The 20,020-nt window shown below is 46.8% G+C and overlaps 1 protein-coding gene across 1 annotated transcript in view; it reads right to left on the reverse strand.

The window, feature by feature from the left end:
* Positions 1–211: 211 nt before the first annotated feature.
* LOC125939788 (uncharacterized) overlaps positions 212–20,020 on the reverse strand; it is a 30,613-nt gene continuing 10,804 nt past the window's right edge. Inside the window, exon 3 of the mRNA XM_049655225.1 lies at positions 212–849. Coding sequence (XP_049511182.1) covers positions 220–849 — 630 coding nt within the window. The 3' untranslated portion in view covers positions 212–219. The remainder of the gene's footprint in view (positions 850–20,020) is intronic.

Genomic DNA, 20,020 nt, shown 5'->3' on the forward strand with positions numbered 1-20,020 from the left:
CTCGGAAGAGCAAACTTCTATTTAAAGTTAATTTCCCGGAATTCTGAATCGAGAGCACCACTCTTAAGCAGCCGGTAATAAAAAAACGTAAAATTGAAGTTTCTAATAAAAAGTAACACATTGTACCATATTTCAAAAAAAAAAAAAATCGGCACCGAAGCGCAGTTGGAGAACGCAAATGAAGAAATAAAAAAAAGTCCGCCCCGCGATCTTCATATATCAGGAAATTATGCAGTTCCGCACCGACGATTTCGACGACGTCCTCACCGCGGCCTGTCGGAGTGGCGGTCTAGGTCTCGCGTTCTGCGCCAGCACTCGGGTCATGGCCCCAATGGCCTTCTGCAGCTCGGCGTCGATGGCGATGAGCGGCGTCGTGCTGGGACCTTCGGGCCCCGCTTCCGAGAGGTCCGACAACTGCTGCGGCGTCGTCAGTTCCTCGTCCGGCTCGACCTCTTCGACGCAGAAGCAGCAGCAGCAACGCACGCTTCCCAAACCGGAGACGCTGACCAGGTCCACGAACCGCTCGTCGAGCTTCTTGCGCGAGTCGATGCGCCAGAAGGGGCTGCGCAGGCACATGGCGAGCTCGGTGCTCGTGAAGCCCTCCGTGGCATCCGCGATGTCACCGAGTGAAAGTGAGGCCGCGTAGCCGTCGGAGCCCGAGAGGAGGTGCTGCGCAATCGTGGCCCGGCACGTGTGGTCGGGAAGCGGGACGTAGACGCGCCGCTGGAACAACGCCTGCACGCCGGAGGTCAGGAGCCACGGGCTGTTGGTGACGCCGATCACGTAGCGGCGAGACGCCGGGTCGCGGTCCCAGTCATCGAGGACATCTTGTATGCACTCGGAGAAGACCTGGAATGCAGGAAGATCCGTGACGTTCGCAAAGATAGAGCATCAATTGGCAACAGGAGTACGGGACGATACAGGGACTAATTTAAACTCCCTAAATATGCGCAGGCATGTTTCTAAATTTTTTGCTAAATTTGTACAAAGCCAAGGCTTTTGTTTCAACTTATTCTCTATTTATTGGATAACTGCATACTGCGCAATCACAGCACGAGACCTCGATGTCCAGAACGTGCGCCAAATCATGAATTACGCTCAATGCGACAAATTCAAAACGCTTGCCAAGTGAAGCGCTCTTTGTTGACTTAAGTTGTGTTGACATGTCGTTAAAATAGGGGGATGGTGAGCACGTCGTATGACTGACACGCTAGTTAATCCAAAATCTGTAGCAGCATTGCTACCGTTTTGTCGAAAGTGTGCAAAAGAATGACAGGAGAGAAAAGGCGGGAAAGGAGCTTCCCATGCCGAGATAAATGTGAGCGGAGCTTTCAAGTGTCAAATTTATTTATTATACATACTTTCAAGGCCCGTAGGTGCTACAGAAAGGAGTGATACATATACGCAAAAAGAATGCAGAACAATGAATACAATATTTGTGAGGTGGCTGGGAAAACAGCAGTCTTGAACCTCGATGCGTCTGTAATAATGGCGACTGATTCGGGAAGGTGGTTCCATTCATTGCAGGTGTGAGGTAGAAAACAGTAATATTACGCATTCGAGCGACAAGATGGCACGAAATCTTTATGAAGGTGATCGCTGCGGTATGAAAAGTAAGAAGGAGGAGTTAGAAGTTTCTCTTTTAATACCGGGCTGTGGTAAATCTTGTGGAAAAGGCAGAGGCGACTGTACGCACGACGTACTGAAAGATCCGTTATGTTAAGGGTTTGCTTCATGAGTGTTGCGCTAGAATGATGAGAGTGGCTAGATAGAATAAAGCGGGTCGCGCGGTTCTGAATGGCTTCGAATGAGAGGGTCAGTGGTACGTCTGGGGGATCCCAGATGGCCGAGGCATCTTCTAATTTTGATCGAACAAGTGTTTTGTAGAGCGTCAGCTTTAGAGATGCAGGAACGAAAGTTTCTGCCCAAATAGCCTAGAGTGCGATTAACGTTAGAAGTTATATATTCAACATGATTGTGCCATGATAGATCGTGAGTGATATAAAGGCCGAGATACTTTAAAAAAATAATGACAGAGAGGAACGATATTCAGAAAATACATGCGGGTGTCAGTATTGTTTACGCGGCGTGCTATGCGCACATATTTGCATTTATGTACGTTTGGTTTAATGTTCCATACATTGCACCATATGGATAAATTGTTAAAAGTCTTCTTGTAGTTTAGTGGAATCGTCGGGGTCACTAATCTTACGTTATATTACGCAGGCATCAGCAAATAGGTTAATTGAAGACGATTTCACGAAGTCAGGGAGGTCGTTAATATAAATTTAGAAAGAGCAGAGGCCCGAGGATGGATCCCTGTGGGTCCCCTGATGTAACCGATGAAAAAGCAGAGGAAGCGTTATTGGCAGTTACGTACTGGGTTCGAGTGGAAAGGAAGTCTTTAATCAAAGCTAATACTAAAGGATCAATGTTAAGCTGATCGAGTTTAAGGTTTAGTAGATCGTGCGTTACGGTATCAAATGCCTTAGCATAGTCCAAGAAAATACAGTCAACCTCAAAGCTATTGTCAGATGCAGCAAAAGATCATTAGTAAAGCAAGCTAGTTGGGTTTCGCACGAGTACATTTTTTTCAAGCCATGTTGACAGGAATGAAAAAATGAATTCGTCTCTAAAAAGTCAACAAGGTGAGAGTAAATTATTTGTTCCAAAAGTTAGCATGGGATGCTTGTCAATGAAATGGGACGGTAGTTCTCGGGAGCATGCGCATTGCCTGACTTTGGGACTGGAACAACCTTACCTTTCTTCCAGTCACGCGGGAGCGAAGAATAATGCAACGACTGAGCAAAGATTTTAGAAGGAATAACAGATAAAAATACTTCAGTTCATTTTAATATTTTTGAAATAATAGTATCAGGCCCACTGATAGACAAAATCTGCAGACTATTGATTGGCCGGCTAATACCAACCCAGTCAATTAGGAGAATCTCTGAGAGAAAGAGCCAAAACAGTGTCGATGTGTGGTGCGTGTAGCTTTTGGCAACGCCGTCACGGCGTGGTATGTAAGCACTGCACCAGGCTGACAGAGACAAGATTCAGCGGTTTGTGGGATAACCCTTCTGCCCACGTGCTGCCCAGTTTTCCTGGATTGCGGAGGAGCGGTTGAATACCCACCCGATGCCAACAAGCTGCACTGTATGTTTGGCAAGCCTTTTTGAAACGGTAGCATTGTAAGAGGACATAATGACTTGCTGTGCGTTCGAGAAAGTCGAGCATCACACAGCCGTTGCGTGGTCTGCAGGTGCCTAATAAAGGAAATAAATTAGGACAAAATATTTTTGACAACACTCTCATGAGCAGAGACACTGCACAACAGTAATCATTTTAATCGCTTGAATGAGGTTATTTAAGATAGGAGTGCTTTTGTAGTTATGTTATGGTGCTTTGCTCATATCTTTAACTTTTTCATAATTTTTCAAAGTTATGACTCTTAAAATGTCTAAGTGACTACCGTTATTTAAAAAAGAACATTGTCCAAACTCAAAAATTCTGTATTTTTTGCTGACATAATGTTATTGTTGGGGATCCGGCACCGACATGGCAGCTGGACGCTTACGCCGCCTTTTTCTTCAGTGGCTGCAGATAACTACCGTTCTTCAAGGCACCGTATCAGAAACGTGCTTCCTTACGGAGAGCGTTTATTCCGTCGATGAAACCTGCCCGGCTTACCTGTGTGACCGGCCACCGTTGGACACGACAGCGCTACCAACGCTCCTCACCAAATGCATCGACTGGCAACCCTGGACAACCCTGGAGAGTAGTGGGCTACATAAGGCTCGCTTTTGGCAAACCACTTCGGGATCCGGCGCCGACATGGCCGCTGGACGCTTACGCCGCCTTTTTCTTCAGGTTGGTTTTTCATATCGCTTTGTTAACGAAAAGTCATTAAAAAGTCGGCACCGGATCCCACCATACATGTTTTGCGTCTGTATCGAATGTTGTGCATGACAGTGAAGCGCCTAAAAGAAATTACCTTGCTCAGAAAATGTTGCTGCTAGCCGGCGACGTCGAGGAAAACCCTGGGCCCCTTACACGAGCGCAAGAAACGCAAATGTTCGACATCATTTTGACTATACCCACAATCCAGCAAAAGCAGTCTGAACTTTTCAATGAAATTCACTCTATTCGAGAGACCCTTGAACAAAAGATAACTGAACTAACAGCAAAAATCAAATGCGTTGAAGATACCGTGGCGTCTGTCATCCCGCTAAAAAAAGAGGTGAAAAGCCTTGTCGCTGGCGGCGATAAACTTTCGTTCATGTGTACTACACTCCAGTCATTGCATGACGACCTTGATAATAGGTCTCGAAGAAATAACTTGATCTTCTGTGGCTTGGAAGATGCGCAAAAAGAGACTTGGTTTGATTCTGAGCAGAAGATAATTGCTTTTTGGTCTGAGAAACTGGGACTACAAATTGATCCTAAGTCTGTAGAAAGGAGCCATCGGCTGCGTAGTTACGCACCTGTCAAAACGGGACCAATAATAGTTAAGCTGTTATCTTTCAAAGATAAGCAACACATACTCGCCGCTTGTACAACGCTTAAAGGTACAGATTTCAGTCTAGGCGGAGACTTCTCCCGACGCATTCAATTTGAAAGAAAACACTGGCATCCTTCGCCCGTGGCCGTGGACGGCAATTTGAGCTACGTTTTAACAAGCATACGATGGGCAAACGTTCGTATATCATTACGCAACAAATTCAGTGACCACGGTATCTCAATAGCCACCAAAGAAATCGCTCAGGAAAAAACCTAGTACGAACGATCTGGTATGCATAACTGTAAATTGCCGCAGTCTGAAAAATAAGGTTAACAAATTCTATGAATTGTTAGAAATGACCTTACCACACGTTGTGATAGGTACGGAATCCTGGTTAGACCGTTCAATAAGCGATTGCGAAATATTTACCCCTCAGTACTTCGTATATCGCAGAGACCGGAACACACATGGTGGGGGCGTGTTTGTTCTGGTCCACGACAGCCTCAAAAGTACTAACATTAGTGTGAGCAGTGACTCATGCGAAACAGTTTGGTGCAAAGTGTCACTGCAAAATGGTTTGTCTTTGGCTGTTGGCGCGTTTTACAGACCACCTGGAACGAGCAATGCCGAGCCTATATTTGAAATGAATAACATTTTGATAAGCTTAGATGCCACATATCTCCTCCTCGGAGGGGATTTCAACCTTTCAAATATTCAATGGAGGGATTTGCTGCCGACGTTTACCAGTACATCTATCCTTTATCCACATCTATCCACATCTATCCACACCACCACATCTATCCTTTCGTGAATTCATCGATGCTCATTCCCTGTTTCAGTTTGTACGCACGCCAACAAGAATGGCATCAAACAGTGCAAATGTTCTAGACCTACTTTTCTCGAACGATCGTGATCTTGTGACTTCAGCTATCACAGTTCCCGGCATATGTGGCCACGAAGTAGTTATGGCAAAATTATCCTCTGCTGCAGCGCGTCGTCGCATTGTTCAGCCACGTAAAGTTTTCTTTTATGAACATGGTGACTGTTGCGCCATTTCGCATGCGCTGGATGCATTTTTCCCGGAATTCCTGTCGCTTTGTACTTACGTTGAGACCAACACCACATGGAATGTTTTGAAAGCAACATTGTTGTCTCTAACCCAGACGTTCAGTCCAAGCCGCATCATTTCGGCAAAGCGCCGAAGCGATAAGGGGTGGATGAACAAGAAACTTTGGGATTTGATAAACAAAAGACGTCGCCTATTCCGTAGGTACTGCCAATCTCCGAGCCTAATACTTCATTAAAAGTTGAAAGAACAAAGCAAGATCGTTACTAAAGAGACAGAGAGGGCACATTACCTCTACATGCAGAACCTTTATGAAAAAGTTAGCAGAAATCCAAAAGAAATTTGGAAATATATAAAAGATTAAAATGTGCCAAAAGCACCATTCCGGATGTAATCGATGGAACGAACTTTGCTGGAAATCCTGAATCATAGGCGGAACATTTTAACTCATACTTCCAGTCAGTGTTCTCCAAACCCACCGACACGATTATAGAGGTACCAGAGTCTTCCAATTTTACGCAAATGAATGATATAACCTTTACAGAACATGGTGTTACTTTGCTGCTACAGAATGTCAAAGTAACTTCTCCCCCTGGCCCAGACAAAGTTTCCAATCATGTCTTAAAGAACTGTGCTTCTTCAGTTTCGCCTTATTTGACAACGTTGTTCACAAAGTCCCTTGAACAAGGTGAACTAACCCTTGACTGGAAGCGGGCAAACGTAGTTCCCGTACACAAAACTGGAAATAAAGCAAACACCAGCAACTACAGGCCTATTTCACTAGCAAGCATAATCTGCAAAACTTGCGAGCATATAATCTAAGCCAGCCTAATTGATCATCTTCAAAGCAATAATTTTTTCTGCAGGAATCAACATGGATTCAGAAGTGGATATTCATGCTATACACAATTAATAGAATTTACTCACGTTATTGCTGAATCGCGAAACAGTGGTAATCAAGTGGATTGGATATTTTTAGACTTTAGAAAAGCCTTTGATTCTGTGTCAGATAATATCTTATTACAGAAGTTATCTGCCCTTAACATGCCGACTATGTTGCTGACATGGATAACTACATATCTGAGCGAACGAAAGCAGTGCTTAGTGTTAGATGGAGCAAATTCATCAGAAGCACCAGTGTTATCAGGTGTCCCGCAAGGGTCGGTATTAGGGCCGCTTCTCTTTAAGATCTATATCAACGATCTTCCAGTACATGTGTCCAGTTCAATCAGGTTGTATGCAGACGACTGCTGTGTCTATCGCAGTATCCTTTGTGAAGCGGACTCGAAGCTGCTGCAAAAGAATGTTGATTTTATTTTTTCCTGGTGTCAGGATTGGAAAATCGCCCTCAATCTGTCGAAATGCACCACAATCATGTTCACACACACCAAAAAAGAAATCCTCAAATCTACAGCTATTTACTAGGCGGCGAACGCGTGACTGAGGTTTCAGATTATAAATATCTGGGAGTAATGTTTTCCAATGACCTTTCATGGAACATACACGTTCACTACTTATCATTGAAAGCCAGCCGTACACTCAACTTTATCAGAAGGAATTTCTGGCAAGCCCCTCTTGAACTCAAAGTATTATCATACCTAACTAACGTCCATCCAATTTTAGAATATGGCTGTTCTGCTTGGGATCCCTACACAAAGCAGAACATAAATGAGCTTCAGTGTGTGCAGAAACGTGCTGCGCGCTTCGTTTCTGGAAACTATGACTTCCGGAAAAGCACTACTGCAATTCGGAATGATCTGCGTTAGTCACCACTTGAGAACAGGAGGAAATGTCTTAGATTGTGTCTTTTGTATAGCATATTCCAGGGCAGAACCGGTATTGACAAGGACAGGTATATTAAGCCACCAACTTATGTGTCTCATCGAACCGATCATTCAATGAAAATCCGGAATACAAGTGCAGGGTGAAAATTTTTAAGTATACTTTCTTTCCGAAAACAATTCACGATTGGAATGACTTACCAGACCATATTGTTCCTGCTCCTCCCTCATCCTTCTCTACTCACCTACAGCGTTTAATGTTTAACTTCTGATGCACTGTTTTGTCACCAAGCCGTTTGGTGCGGCTTGGTCTTCTTCGCTTTGGTTTTTCAGGTCTGTTTCTTATGTCCTGCAGAGTTTGCATATTATTATGTATAATCGTATCCTTTTGTATTCTGTTTTTGTATTGTATTCTGAAGGGTGTTGTTGGCCTGTCAGTGTCTGCGACGTCTGGAAACGTATGTGTTGTGTAGTATGTATGTATGTATTAAGTATGCATGTATGTATGTATGTACGGATTGATCTGATTCCCGTTTTTCTGTACTCCCCCCTACAATAATGCCCATTGGGTGCTGTAGGTATTGTAAATAAATTAATAAATAAATAAAGCAAGGCTCAGGATACCAATAGCGAGGTCACATCTTTATCCCACATTATTCATATAAAAATAAATATAGACATCGCAACTGTGTATTTACACTTTCTTGAGATCCAAGAGTTTTCAGCTTTTTTTCTCTAAGAAACCGAGAAATTTATTTACTTATCTATTTAGAGTACCCTCAGGGTCCAGAAGCGTGTTACAGCTGGGTACAATAAACAATAAAAAAGGTCACAGTTTCGCCCTAAGGGCGAAGCAATGAATGCGATAGCAACACAGCAATGTCATACGAAGTAAGGTGAGCGGCTTTGGTAGCAATATGAATTGTAGTAAACATGAGCTGATTAAGTAAGCAGGTGTGCTGCGGCGTAAGTAGACCGACATGAAGAGAGACTCGATGACCACGAGAAGGCGCGTGTGAAACGGTGGTGTTGATGAGAAGCGCTTCCCGTGGGCAGCGCGTGCGAAGGGACACACCTGTAGCGCTGCACTGCCGATCCGGGAAGCATTGCATGTGTAGCGTGCGTTGGAAAATGTGACCCGACTATTACTAACTGAATGAACAAGCGTGGTGTGAGCGCGCACAAACAAACATGAATAGATCACACTGAATGACTGCAGACAACGACCGTGAAAACGCTGGCAGCAAGCGCATATATACGCCGCAGCAGCGGGCGAAGGTACGTGCGGTCTATCGCTGCAACGGAAACTGAGCGGCGAATGCATAAAGGTCAGAGCCGTGTGGAGATAAGAGACGGTGCGGACGAGCGACGAGCGCGGTTGTTGGCAGCGTAGAAGTGCCCCCCCCCCCCCCCCCCGCCCGCGCTCCCTCCGACGCTGGCTTCCCGCTTCCTTGCTTGCGCGTGGGTGATTGAGTGCGTTCGCTCTCCGTGATAGCGCGCGTCCCCGCACGCTTCCGCTCGGGCATACGGCGCGCGGCGAAGATTTTATCTATAGGGAACCTCACGGCGACGGCGAAGATTTTATCTATAGGGAACCTCACGGTGACGGCGACGGCGACGGCGACGACGACGGCAGAAATCCGGTAAAAGTGTCCATATATTTGCTATTGCAATAAAACACGTTCACACACGTTCATACACGTTCAAACAATTATTAGTATTTAGAGTGAAAACTCGAAATATCATCAGTTAGTGCAATCTCGAAAGATGATGCCTCCTCGTTGCAGGCGATGCAGGGGGGAAGCCGGTTCCACTCGGCACTGGTTTTTGGCAGAAATGTATCGGAGAAAACATTTGTGCGATAGAAAGGAATCAAAACTTCAACTCGATGATCAAGACGCCACGACATGTACGAAGGTTCTGAAATGAATTCTTGTTTAAGTGAATTACTTTGGTAAATTATTTTCTGGAAAAAGCAGAGACCGGAAATATTTCTTCGAAGTTGCACATAAATAAGGTCAAAGTTTGACTTCATTAGAGAAACGCTAACTGTGCGGGAATAATTTGAAAGAATGAAAGGTGCTGACCTGTTCTGAACTGACTAAATGGTGTCTGCTAATGTTTTTTTACGAGGGTCCCAGATTGACGACGCATACTGGAGCTTCAGTCTAATTAGTGTTTTGCAGAGCAGTAACTTCAAATTGGGTGGGGCTTTATAAAAATTCCATCGTATGTAGCCAAGAGATCTGTTTGCATTGTTAATGATGTGTTCGATGTTCGCATGCCACGAAAGGCGCCAGTTTAGCTGGATTCCGACATATTTATAGGAACTCACGTGCTCGAGGTTGCTTTCATTGATAATATATCCGAAAGGAGTAGGTGAGTTTGAGCAAAGCGAGACAGACATAATTTTGCATTTAGTTGGATTTAAGAAAATTAGCCATTGCGAGCATCACCCTGAAATGTTATCTAGATCACACTGAAGAATAAGTTGTCATGCTGATTAGGTATTTGACGGTATAAAACTCAATCGTCCGCAAAAAGTTAAATAGAACTAGTAATTCCAGCAGGTAAGTCGTTTATATAAATTTGGAATAGTAATGGTCCCAAGACGGACCCTTGAGGAACACCCGACTTCACGGCGCACTAGGAGGATAAAGAATCGTTAGCTGGTACAAACTGGGTTTGGTTGTTTAGAAAACATTCGATTCATTGCAGAATATTAGGGTCAATATTCAGAGTACTAAGTTTAAGAAGCAGTAAGTGATGAGACACCTTGTCAAACGCCTTTCACAAAATCTAGAATGATACAGTCGATGACTTGGCCTTTGTCTATAAACAGGAAGAAATAGTGTGTATAAACGATACTAGTTACGTTTGCCAGGAGTAGGTTTCGCGAAACCCATGCTGAAATGAAGGGAAGAAAGAGTTGGATTCCAGAAATGAGACAAGATTGGAAAATAGGACGTGTTCAAGGAATTTGCAAGGCACGCTAGGAAGTGAAATAGGTGTGTATTTAAGAGGAGAATGTGGGCTTCCTGATTTCAGCAGGGGGACCACCTTCCCCACCTTGCAATCTGCGGGCAAAGCTGAACACTGAATAGATTGGGTGAAAAGGTACATAAAAATATAGAGGAGTAAACAGCAGTATTTCTCAAAATGTTTGAAATAATTTCCTGGGCTTCACAGGAAGACGAGAGTTTTAAAATTTGAGTTAACTTTAATATCCCCGCAAAATCGACAACAAGCGGATCCATGGGAAAGCAATCTTGGTTGCGCATGTATGACACTGTATCAACACAGCAAACAGGAAATGATTTCGCAAAAGGATCATTTAGGACATTGCAACATTCTGCATTGCTCATGGTGTTACCACCGGTATCTGTAAGAGATATGTTATTTGTGTTTTAATTTGAACAGACCTCCAAAATTTTGATGGATTAGTAGAAAGAAGTAAGGGTAGGTGGGTAATTAAGAAGTTGCAGTTTCGCCCGAAAGGCGAAGCATCAATTGCGATATCAAATTAGTAGAGAGCTATACGCAGTAGGGATAGTCGTTTTATCGGCTGCTTAAACTTGGGATACATTCGCTTATTAACTGATTTAACACGCATGGTGTCAGCGCGCACAAGCAAACATGAATAGATCACACACGATGACCGCAGACAACCACTGCCAAAACGTTGGCGTGAGTAATTGCGGCAGCAGTAGCGAGAGAACGTTGGTGCGGTCCAGCGCTTCAATGCAAACATCGCTCTCCGTGAAAGCGCGCGTCCCTCGCGCGCTTTCACTCGCACATACAACATACGGCGTGCAGCGACGATCTTATCGCCCTTGGATTTTATACGGAACCTCACGGCGACGCCGACAGCAGAAATCCGCTTTAAGTGTCCATATAATTACTATCGAAATAAAAAAAAACGTTCTTCGCTTCTTTTAACGCGGTACGACAAGTATACAGCGAATTATAATAATCGTTCCAACGAGTAGATGTTCGACGACGTTTTGCAATACGGAAAAGGAGTTTTTTCTTGTTGTACAGTCTTTTGATGTTGTGCAAAACCAAGGAGAGCGTTTCTTTCTGGAAAGTCTGCGCAGTTGCACACATTTAGCGACAAGTGACGTGGCTTTGTGTTTAAACAAGCTCCAGTTTTCTTCCATGGTACGGCTGAAGAATTGGGGGATACAGTCATCAATGAATACTGGAAACTCGTTGTTAAGTGCAGTGCAATCGCCGCTAGCATAATTTCTGATAAATTTTGCATTGCTCTTCTCACATCTACAAAAATATGTAAAAAACAGTGATCGCTTAGTCCGGGGAACCAAGTTAAAGAAAGTACTAAGTTTGGTTCAGGGACAAGGATCAAGTCTAGAGTGTTAGATGTTCCGCAAAGAAATTCTGAATTAAAATTTTGCACCAAAAAATGTACTACTGAAAAAAGACACATTCTAAAGAACGTTTGCAGCCTATGGAGTTCAGCTTGTGTCCAAACAATAATCGTAATCTAAGTTGCGTGCCTGCTCTTTCTTTAACACTCTGCGCTCGGCCATGAAGGCATGCGCATGTTTAGCATGACGTAGGACTCCAGACAGGAAAGTAGTGAGAGTAGAGTTTTGAAGAAAGGAAGCGCCAATAAGACAGATGATTATTTTTCCAGATAAGATAGATTCCAAAAAGTGTGAGCTTCTTTTTATAGTGGAAAACTGAGTTTCGAGCAATGTAAAACTATTATCGCTCATGTTAACGTTGTGCTCATGTTTGGACATTTTTAAGAATTAAGACGAACCTAAAGACATCAGACAAAAGACCCAATAGCTTTATTCATTCCTCTCTGCAATACCATGAAGCACAGAGTAAGAATCCGCCAACATATAGACATATTTGAGACAAAGAAGGAGGGTGCTTTAGTGCCACACCAAGTGTCCGTCGAATAAGTAATAGCGTGCGTACTCGCTAGATCAGAGGGGAATTCGACGCGGTTGTCAATCGGAAGGCGCTAGAAAATTTACGCTGCCTGCCGAAACATGTATATATGAAAACAAAATTCAATTTTCGATACCGCAATTGTTTCACGGCATTATTCAAAATTCATAAATGTACAGCACGTCTTCTTAGCCTATTTTAACATTTCTGAAGATTTCAATGGAAGAAGGATATTGGGGGCGGTAATGTTACATTTAGAATCAAACGTGCACGTTTATAGCTTTCGCTATACTGTCACGCTGATAAATTCCATGACTACTTGTGGTGCCATTATAGGATCTTGGAAACTATATATTTTGTGGGGGGGGGGGGGGGGTTTAATTACAAAGCAGTTAGGGCTACGCAACAGCCTTGGTTCAAGAGCGTCGGTCGTGTATCGTGGGGGATGTATCGGCACAATTCAGGCGTTCGACGTATCCTCCATCTTCTGCCTTGACGACGTGGAAAAGTTGCACCTCAGTGCCCTGACACCTTCTGCTAGTACGCCTGATCCACCACCTTTAGGTATGTTCGACTCCGCCATCGACGACGAACTTGCAGAGGCGCAGTGCGAGAAACGTCTTGCACTCCTCCGCCAGTTTCTAGGCTCGTTTTATTTCCAAAAGACGTCATTAGGCCGCACGCATACTGTTCTCCACCCGATTTACATCGGCTCTCACACGCCTCTGCGCCAGCGCCCTTACCGCGTATCCCCTGCTGAGCGTCATGTGATCGCCGAACAAGCCGACGAAATGCTTCAGCGCGGCATCATTCAGCCGTCTTGCAGTCCCTGGTCGTCGCCTGTTGTTCTTGTCAAGCAAAAGGACGGCTCAATCCGCTTCATGCGTCGATTACCGCCGATTGAACAAAGTTACGCGAAAAGATGTGTATCCCCTGCCACGCATCGATGATGCCCTGGACTGCTTGCAAGGAGCCGAATTCTTTTCATCACTAGACTTACGGTCCGGTTATTGGCAGGTCCCTATGGCACCATACGATCGCCTTCTTAACATTCAATGTTATGCCATTCGGCCTATGTAATGCCTCAGCCACATTCGAAAGGATGATGTACAGTGTCTTGCATGGGTTGAAATGGAAGACGTGCCTCTGCTACCTGGATGACGTCGTCGTTTTCTCCCCCGATTTCGACAGTCACCTCCATCGGCTTTACGAGGTACTGAGCTGTTTGACGCGCGCAGGCCTTCAGCTTAACATCAATAAGTGCCGATTCGGAGCTCGCAAACTCACCATCCTGGGCCAAGTAGTCTCTAAGGACGGCGTCGACCTTCCCGATCCGCAGAAACTTAGTGCTGTTGCTGAATTCCCGACGCCTACCACCGTGAAAGCTCTTCGCAGCTTCCTAGGTCTATGCTCATACTTTCGCCGCTTTGTGAATAAATTCGCTTCTATAATAGCACCACTGACGAAGCTGCTCACCGGCGACAGCTATCTGTCTGGTTGGTCGCCGGCGTGTGATGAGGCTTTCGCAACGTTACGTCGTCTCTTGACTTCACCGCCCATTCTACGTCACTTCGACCCTACCGCTCCGACCAAGGTACACACGGATGCTAGTGGGATCAGCCTGGGCGCTGTCCTTACCCAACGTAAGCCGGGCTTCTCTGAGTACGTAGTTGCCTATGCGAGTCGTGCCCTTACCAAGACAGAGTGCAACTACTCGGTTACCGAGAAGGAATGTTTGGCAATTGTTTGGGCGTTGCAGAAATTTCGCCCTTACTTGTATGGCCATTCGTTTGATGTCGTCACCGATCATCATTCGCTCTGTTGGCTGGCTTCACTGAAGGTTCCGTCGGGTCGACTTGGACGCTGGGCGCTCCGTTTACAAGAATTCAATATTCGCGTCATTTACCGCTCAGGACGCACGCACGCCGACGCACTTTGCCGCTCGCCCCTGCCTTCCGATGTCGCGCCTGTTTCCCTTTCCGCAACTTCCTGCGCTAACATCACTATCGCTGACATGCCTTCAGAACAGCGCAAGGATCCCTGGATCGCCTCGCTGATCGGCGTTCTCTCTATGCCTTCGACGACATCAGCCCCACAGCTCTCTCGTGCCCTTCGTCGCCAGGTACCTCATTATGCACTTCGGGACGACATGTTGTACCGCAGCAACTACCAGCCCGATGGTCGAAAGTGGCTTCTTGTTATACCTCTCCATTTGCGCTCAGATCTGTGCACGCACTTTCACGCAGACCCACAAAACGCGCATGCTGCCGTTTTGAAAACGTATGATAGACATCGCCAGCGAATCTACTGGCGTGGAATGTACACATACGTCCGCAAGTACATTCGTTCCTGCATTGAGTGTCAACGCCGGAAAACAACTTGTCACATGCCTAACCCATTACCACCTTTGCCGTGTCCCGCTCGCCCGTTTGAGAGAATCGGCATAGACCCGGCGACGGCGATAGAAGCGTGCCACATGTCCAGCATAGCCGCAAAAATAACAGATAGGGCGATTGTCTGCAGTGCGCGATTGATTTGTGGGGACTGGTCGGCTGAACGGAACTGGTGGAGGCCGAACGGGTGCCGACGCGGCAGAATAGGTCGGTTGACGAGGCGGCCCGGCAGCGACGACTTGCGCATACGACAAGGGCGCAGACTCAGGAGGTAGCGGACGAGCGAACGGCAAAGCGTCAGTGACCTCTCCCTGTATAAATTGGCGTATCACTCAGGCCAGATGTTGCGCCTGGGCTGGCTCGGGCATGCTCGATAAAATGGAGAGCTGTCGGGCGACCTCCTCACGTACGAACTGCTTGATCTGAAGCAACAGTGCATTCTGGTCGCCAAAATCAACGCCGCGATCGAGTCGTCCTGTTCCAGAGGGTGGCGAGTTTGGGCACGTTGCTTGCTCAATTCGTCTAAACTCTGGCACAAGCTGACAACATCGGCGACGGATTGTGGGTCTTTTGCCAATAGCATTTGAAATGCGTCATCAGCTATTCCTTTGAGGATTTGCTTGAACTTGTCTGACTCGTGCATCGACGGGTTTATACGCTTACAGAAGTCGGCGACATCTTCAATATAACTGGTGAAGTTCTCACCGGGTTGTTGAACGCGTTCACGAAGTCGCTGTTCTGCGCGGAGTTTGCGTACCGCGGGGCGGCCAAAGATTTCCGAAAACGTTGTATTGAACGACACCCAGTTATTAATCTCCGCCTCGTGGTTCCGGAACCAGAGACTGGCGACGCCGGTCATGTAAAATATTACATTGGTCAGCCTAGTTGCATCGTCCCATTTGTTGACTGCCCTCACCCTCTGATAACTTATCAACCAGTCCTCGACGTCTTGATCGTCAGTGCGGCTGAATATCGGTGGGTGACGCTGAGGCAGCACGCCGGGAAAGACAAGTGGTTTGAGTCTGGGAGGAGCCTTGCATGGTGGTTTCTTCCGGCATCGCTGACGCTGGAGGTAAGGTACGGCTTCGTAGTTCCAGGTTGGGAGACTGGGAGAATACCCAGCACCTCCACCAATCTGTGAGGGGGTTTAATTACAAAGCAATTAGGGCTACGCAACGGCCTTGGTTCAAGAGCGTCGGTCGCTGTCTCGCGCTCTCCGGGCTGCTGGACTTCGTCATCCTCTCTCAATGGCTGCTGACTCTCTTCACCACTACAATATATATATTCTAAAGGTGTTTACTTGGAAGAGCTCGGAGCAGCGCAACGTCGACGGGCAGGGCAGTCACAGCTTCCCAGCACGAGAGGCGTTGCTGAGCGAGAGCGCCCCACCCACTAGCGTTTAGAGCCAGTAGCGCTGAATCCACTGGCTGTCTCTCTTCCCTACAATCACCCCCGGGAGCGATAAGGGAGCCGTCCGGTGACCTAATAGCTCGTCACGATGAGCGGGTCGAAGTAACGTTTTAGACGGTCGACATGGACAATGTCTCGTCCACGGCGGCGCATGTCTGAAGATGGTTCAACTGGTTCGATTACGTAGTTCAGAGGGGATGCGCGTTCGAGAACACGATAAGGACCTTCATACTTCGGGACCAGTTTTGATGAGAGACCAGGGGCAGTGAAAGGGACTGAGAGTCACACGACCGCTCCCGGATCGAAGGTGACCGTGGAAGTGGCGTCACCGCGAGTGCTCCTCTGGCGCTCTTGATCATCGGAAGTAAAGGCCCGTTCTAGGTCGCGGCACTCTTCTGCATGCCTGACCGTGGCAGAAATAGGCACACACTCGGATGCATCCGGCCGGTACGGTAGAATGGTGTCGATGGTGTGCGAAGGGTGTCGACCATACAGTAAGAAATAGGGTGGAAATCCAGTGGTGCTCTGCGTAGCGGTATTATACGCGTAGGTCACGAAGGGCAGAATGGCGTGATGATGATGATGATGATATGTGGTTTTTGTGGCGCAAGGGCCAGGTATGGCCAAACAGCGCCATGGCTGATAATGTTGTGTTAAGCGCTGATTGATTGGTTGCGATGATAGGATGTACCATGGCTGTAAAGTGGCCTAAAATCAATCGCTATCGTAGAAGCGTTAAACGATATATTGTATAAAATTATGATAGTGTAGTGTGGAGTGGTCTATGGGTACAGTACGAATGACAAGTGATCATGAGGCTAAAATGCAAGAGAATAGAAATAGCACGTATGCCTCCTTAAGGCCTTTGAGCCCAAAGGCTGGGAGGCAGGTGCTTTCTATAACGCAGCTACCGCAGCAGAAACCTCTGTTAAGAGGCCGTGCTACGGATTGCCTGGGGCTATACCATGAAAACTGTGCACATCTTTTAAGAATTCCATCAATGATTGGCATTCAAAGAGAGGTTCTATACCTAAAATCATTAGAGGATGAAGTGGAATTTGCTGCCGGTGTGGTAATAGAAAATGCTTTTTCCGATTAGCGTTCAATTCAGTGCATTGCAGCAGGATGTGAAGCACGGTAAGTGGCTCACCACATTTATCACACGTGGGTGGATCACCACCGGACAAGAGGTAAGCATGTGTACTGTGTGTCCTATCCTAAGTGTGCAAAGTGTTACTTCTATGCGGCGGTTCTTTGATACCGGCGGCCAGTTGCCAAGATACGGCTTGATAAGCTGTAGTTTATTTTCTGTTGCTTTATCCCACAACCACTGCCAATAAGCCCTCAGCTTTTTCTTTAGGGTGGGCTTCAGTTCTTTAGGGTGGGCTTTAGGGTGGGCTTCAGGGACAGTCGTGGAAGAGTTGGGAACGTTCGCGTGGACGGATGTGGCTAGCTGGTCAGCCAACACGTTACCTTCTATCTCTCGGTGCCCCGGCACCCAGCATACCATGATATGTTGCTTCGACGCATAGGTGGTGCATAGTACTGAGTAAAGGGATAGAATTACAGGGTTTTCATATTTTTTGACAGTTTTATAGCGTTTACGACGCTCAAAGAGTCTGTGTATATAACCGAGTTTGGGATATTAGATTCTTTAATGTGTTTAACGGCGGCCAATATCGCGTGGGCCTCTGCTGTGAAAATACTTGTGTTAAGGTGCAGAACTCCGACATCCGAAAAGGACGGACCGACCGCTGCGTAAGACACGCCGGAATTACACTTCGATGCATCAGAATGGCGTCCCAGTTCGTGTGGTCGGAAGTGACGTACATTCAAAAGAATGTCGCCGAGTGTACGGTTGAAGCGTTCTGTGAGGCCATTCGTTCGAGGGTGGTACGCAGTAGTCGTACGATGAACAACGTGGCACTCCTTGAGAATCGCGTCAACTACTTCCGACAGGAAGACACGCCCGCGATCGCTGAGCAGTTCTTGAGGTGGACCATGCCACAGGATGAATCGGCGAAGTAGGAATGAAGCAACATCGCACGCCGTAGCTGCTGGGAGGGCGGCGGTTTCGGCGTATAGTGTAAGGTGATCTACTGCCACAATGGCCCAGAGGTTAGCAGCCGACGTCAAGGGAAGTGCCCATACAAGTGCCCATACAAGGCAGGGTAGAGGCTGCCGACCAGCTGGCGAGAGCTGGGGTGAAGATTTCCGGCGCTGGCAGTCGGGGCATGAGCGAACAAACTTTTGAACGTAGTTGTACATTCCTCGCCAGTAGTAGCGTTGTCGGAGGTGCTGATAGGTTTTGAAAAGTCCCGAGTGCGCACACTTTGGATCAGAGTTTAACGATGCGCAGATCTCAGAACGGAGGCTTCGAGGTCCTACTAATAACCACAGGCGGCCGTCAGAGGTGTAATTGCGTCGGTGAAGCAGGTCGCCGCGAATGGCGAAATGGCGAGTTTGACGGCGTAACGCACGAGTGGTTGGCTGCGATGACGGATCAGCAAGGAAGTCTATGATGGAGGCAATCCAGGGGTCCTTGCGCTGCTCCGAAGCGATGGTCCCGATGTCGATGGAAGAAACGTCAAGCTGGGTAGTGAGCAGCATGCATTGTCGTCAGGCAAGGGCGAACGTGAGAGGACGTCAGCGTCAGAATGCTGGCGTCCGTTGCGGTACAGTACGCGGATATCGTAATCCTGCAAGCGAAGTGCCCAGCGGGCGAGACGGCCTGAGGGATCCTTCAATGACGACAGCCAGCATAATGCATGGTGGTCCGTGACGGCATCAAATTGGCGACCGTACAAATAGGGCCAGAACTTAGTAAGTGCCCAGTGATCACCAGGCATTCTTTTTCTGTGACGGTGTAATTGGTCTCGGCCTTAGTAAGCGTACGGCTTGCATATGCCACAACATACTCTGGAAACCCTTGTTCGCGCTGCGCTAGGACAGCGCCGAGGCCAACATGCCGGAGGCGTTAAAGGTGCGTGGTGAAGTCAGGGGCAAAAACAACTACGTCGTCTAGGTAACATAAACACGTGTGCCACTTCAAGCCGCGCAGAAATGTGTCCATCATGCGTTCAAAGATTGCTGGCGCATTACAAAGTCTAAAGGGCATGACGTTAAATTCGTATAAGCCGTCGGGTGTGACAAAGGCTGTCTTCGGCCTATCGGCATCATCCATGGGCACTTGCCAATAGCCTGAGCGTAAATCTAGAGATGAAAAGAATTCAGCTCCTTGTAGGCTATCGATAGCGTCATCGATTCGCGGTAGCGGGTATACATCTTTGCGAGTGATCTTGTTCAGGCGCCGATAGTCTACACAGAACCGCACAGAGCCATCCTTTTTCGTCCCAAGGACGACAGGAGATGTCCATGGACTGTTTGAGGGACGGATCACTTCGCGGTGAAGCATTTCGTCGACTTGCTCATTAATCACGCGACGTTCTGCGGCAAAGACGCGATATGGGCTTTGCCGCAATGGCGATTGGGAGCCAGTGTCAATATGGTGCGTGAACGCAGACGTCCGGCCGAGGGAAGGTTGCCCGACATCAAAAGAAGAACGAAATTCTTCTAAGATGCGCAGAAGCTGAGAACGCTGAGCTGGGGTGAGGCCATCGGCAATAGATAGTAGTAGCTACCTTTTGAGAGGAGGTAGTTCCTTTTTCTTGTGAGAATGTTTATCAGCCTAACCAAGTGGTACATGTGTACTTGAAACAGCAGCACAAACAGATGAGGAGAATGAAATAAGTAGGAACACATACAAGCGCCGACTCAACTAGAAGTTTATTCTTGAAGACAGGTTTTAAACACGTTGGAACTTGACAAAGATTAGAAACCATGTATGCGCGGCCTTTGAGATCAAAGAAAATTGTGTTTTCTGCTATGAGGGGTAGAACGAACAATTGTTTCATCACAAAGACTAGAACACAAGAGAAATTATGGA

This window comes from Dermacentor silvarum, chromosome 9 (assembly GCF_013339745.2).
Source record: "Dermacentor silvarum isolate Dsil-2018 chromosome 9, BIME_Dsil_1.4, whole genome shotgun sequence".
NCBI lineage: Eukaryota > Metazoa > Arthropoda > Arachnida > Ixodida > Ixodidae > Dermacentor > Dermacentor silvarum.